The following is a 3,217-nucleotide window of genomic DNA, read 5'->3' as shown; positions in this document are numbered from 1 at the left end:
CCTGCAGGGTCAGACGGCTGTCATTTCATACTGGATCTCTGCATGTTCCCCCAGTTCTTGGACTCCACTGCACCACCCAATGCAGAGTAGCCTTCTGTGCCCATTTAGCAAATCCTCAGATTCATCAAGTCAGGAAGCCCTCCATCCTTCCGAGCTGCCTCAGGACACAGCAGTTCCTTCAAGCTGTTTGCAGTAGAAAGTGCTACTTGGGAAGCTGGGGGGTAGCTCAGTGGCAGTGTGTGCTTAGCACACATGAGTTGCTAGGTTCAATTCCCAGCACCAAAAGAAAGAACAAGAATTGCTATCTGGATAGCTAGGATTTTCTCGTTTAAAGAAAAGCCACTGTGCACTGGGCATGGTGGCACATGCCTGTAATCCCAGCACCTGGGAGGCTGAGGCAGGAGGATCATCACTTTGAGTTTAAGGCCAGATTGGGCCACAAAGTGAACTGAAGGCTAGTCTGAAGTGCATGGTGAAACCCTGTCTGAAAAAGAAAAAAAAAAAAAAAAAAGCAATTGTGACAAGCTGAGAATGAGTTCACTACTATTGGCAAAAATAATAATAACCATTTATTAAAGTACAGAACACGTTTGCTCAGATTTTAATACTGCTTTACACGTTTTCGCCTGTGAAACAATGCTTATTGTTATTGACCAAAAATTTCAACTGATAATAGACTTATTTATTCACTTGTCAAAGACACAGTTGAAAATCTTGGGGGAATACATCAGAGGTATATATACAATTATAGAAATTCTTATTATACACGTAGATGGAAGATATATTTTATTACTTTTTACATATTCTAGAAGACATTCAAATGAGGATAAATAGATTCTGACTGTTGATAAAACTGTTCTGGTGCTTGAGGTCCTTCATTTCATTTTTTTTGATAAGAAAATCCATAATTATTAATAGTGACTTTCTCATCATACATTCATCTAAAAACAGTAAAAACAAATTGTAAAGAAAAGTAGATTAGTTAATTTAGGTGTTTTATAGTGGCTTAATTCATTGCTAGGGATATCTGCTACAGAATGGAAAAAATGGGGAAAAAATCTTTAGTTATTTAGATCTGGCTAGAAAAATAAAAAGCAAAATGGAAACAAAAAATATTGTAGTTATATCGATTCCTGGTATTAAAAAAAAAAAAAAACTAGTTGAAAAGCCACATGATTCTATTTCTGGCCTAGTCTGTTTCATCCTAGCCACCATTTTAGGTGTTTTCTTTTTCATAGTAAAAATCTGAAAAGAAAGACATTGTGTTTTTTTCCCAAAATATAGATTTTTAAAAATATATATACATATATAGACGTTAAAATTATGTAAAACCAATAAAGAAAACACCACAGTCGAGTAGGTGGGTGCAGCATATAGATTGTAAAATGTCCCCAAAGCAATCTGGGGCTTCTCCTCCCTCTACCTGTTTTATGATTTATAATCACACAGAAGTAGCATTAAGCCTGAAAGAAGGCACTACTATAACAGGTAGTGCAAAAAGCTTGATATTCCTTAAGAATAAAATACTCTTGAGTAAATGAAAATGCAAAATGGTACATTTTTTGCAACTCATTCCAGTGTCAAAGCTTAACCAAAAACAATCTAAATATACAAATGCAGCCTGGAAATATTTTTAGTGCAAATATGAAAAGTAACGGCATAATTTAAAGTTTCTTAAATAAGGTATTGCAAGGGTAGGGCTTGTTCTACGATGTTTGCCTAGGGACAATAGATGGAATGGCATCCAACATCTTAAAACATAAAAACCAAGAAAATAAAATCAGAGGTGAAAGCTCACCTACTAAATTCTTATTTATTCTAACTTATAAGGGGAGACTAAAGGACAATTTGTTGAAGACCAAAATATTTTCTTAGATTTGCTGATGGAGTCAAAAATAAGGTCCATTCTCCTGAAGCCACGCACGCGATGCTGGTGCTGGTGTCAGACTGCGTAAGCGCAAGTGCCTCCCACAGGCCCGCCTGAGGCTGTGTCAGAAGGTCTCGTCATCATTGCAGTTGGTAGCCCAGTGCCCAAACATCTCACAGATTTCACAGTATGGCCGCTCCTCACTCCGACTGCCGTGGTGTGTGGAATGGGGCGGGTCTTCAGAGATCTGCGTCTGTGTGGGACAGTCCTCTGTGTCGTGGAGGTCAAAGCAGTCACAGATGTCACAGAAGAGCCGGGGCTTCTTCTTGGCCCGCTTCTCCTGGTCATCACTGCAGATGTAAATGTGTAAAATCACAAGCTTTATCAAGAGGAACTCAAGAGATAACAGCACAGAGAATCTTAAAAATAAGCAAGAACTAATTCTGGCCAAGTTCTTGCAGCTGAGGGTCAACAGCACCTTCAGCATTTAAAACTTACAGATCATGCTATTTGTGGACTTGTTCTCTTGATAATTTATTGGAGAGCCTAACTTGAAAGCACACCTGTTCTGACGGCAATGAGGATTTGATTGGGAGGGACAGGAGGAGACACACACCTGTCATAACTGTTCAGGTCGTCCCCATTGCCATTGAGGGCTGCTTCGGACATCATCTCCACCTTCATCTTGAGGTCCTGATTCTTCCTCTGAAGGTCCACGATTACTGAATTTAGGAAATCAATCTGATTTGTTTAAAAAAAAAAAAAAGAAAGAAAGAAAGAAAGAAACAGTGAGGAGCATAAGGGATCTAGTACACAAGCAAGGGCTATCAGGAAATCAGAAGTGCTCCTTGCTCTGGGACTGCCTGGGGCCTTGTTTCAATCCCTGCCAAGCCGAGATCAGCCATTCTCCAACCACAGCCCAGCACAGCAAGTCTTGGTGACCTGGGTGATGTGGTTAAGGGGGTTTTTCTCCCTTTCAACCTCAATAGTCTTTAATTGTTCTTGCCAAGCAACTATTCTATACTGAAAAACACTTTGTTGTTTTTAAGAGTCTTGCTATGTAGCTCAGGCTGGCCTTGAACTCATTATGTAGCCCAGGCTTAATCTCAACTCACAGCAATGCTCCTGCCTCAGCCTCTGATTGCTAGGATGACAGGTATGTGCCACCAAGCCTATCTTGAAAAAGCGTTTAAAACAAATTTCACTGAATTTTCCAGCTATAAATGGGTAAACTTCAAAGGTAAAGGGGATTATACTTAAGTAACTAAATCTGAGGATTGGTAGAGTGCTGCTGATCTATGGAGAAGAATCAGAAACATTTCTTTCAACAAGAAAAGCCACTTTTCATTG

The 3,217-nt window shown here is 39.4% G+C and overlaps 1 protein-coding gene across 10 annotated transcripts in view; it reads right to left on the bottom strand.

Annotated features, from left to right (window-relative positions):
• Positions 1-556: 556 nt before the first annotated feature.
• The window catches only part of Clip1 (CAP-Gly domain containing linker protein 1), a 192,189-nt gene continuing 189,528 nt past the window's right edge, over positions 557-3,217 (bottom strand). For all 10 annotated transcript variants that reach the window (XM_023720598.1, XM_023720597.1, XM_004635887.2 and 7 more), the window contains 2 exons: positions 2,484-2,608; positions 557-2,217 (listed from right to left, as the gene is read on the bottom strand). In XM_023720598.1, the coding sequence (XP_023576366.1) occupies positions 1,992-2,217; positions 2,484-2,608 (351 nt within the window). In that variant the 3' untranslated portion in view covers positions 557-1,991. The remainder of the gene's footprint in view (positions 2,218-2,483; positions 2,609-3,217) is intronic.

This window comes from Octodon degus, unplaced genomic scaffold (assembly GCF_000260255.1).
Source record: "Octodon degus isolate 3935 unplaced genomic scaffold, OctDeg1.0 scaffold00076, whole genome shotgun sequence".
In the NCBI taxonomy this organism is placed as follows: domain Eukaryota; kingdom Metazoa; phylum Chordata; class Mammalia; order Rodentia; family Octodontidae; genus Octodon; species Octodon degus.
The sequence above is the reverse complement of the archived record's forward strand: the minus strand, read 5'-3'. Positions and strand labels throughout refer to the sequence as shown.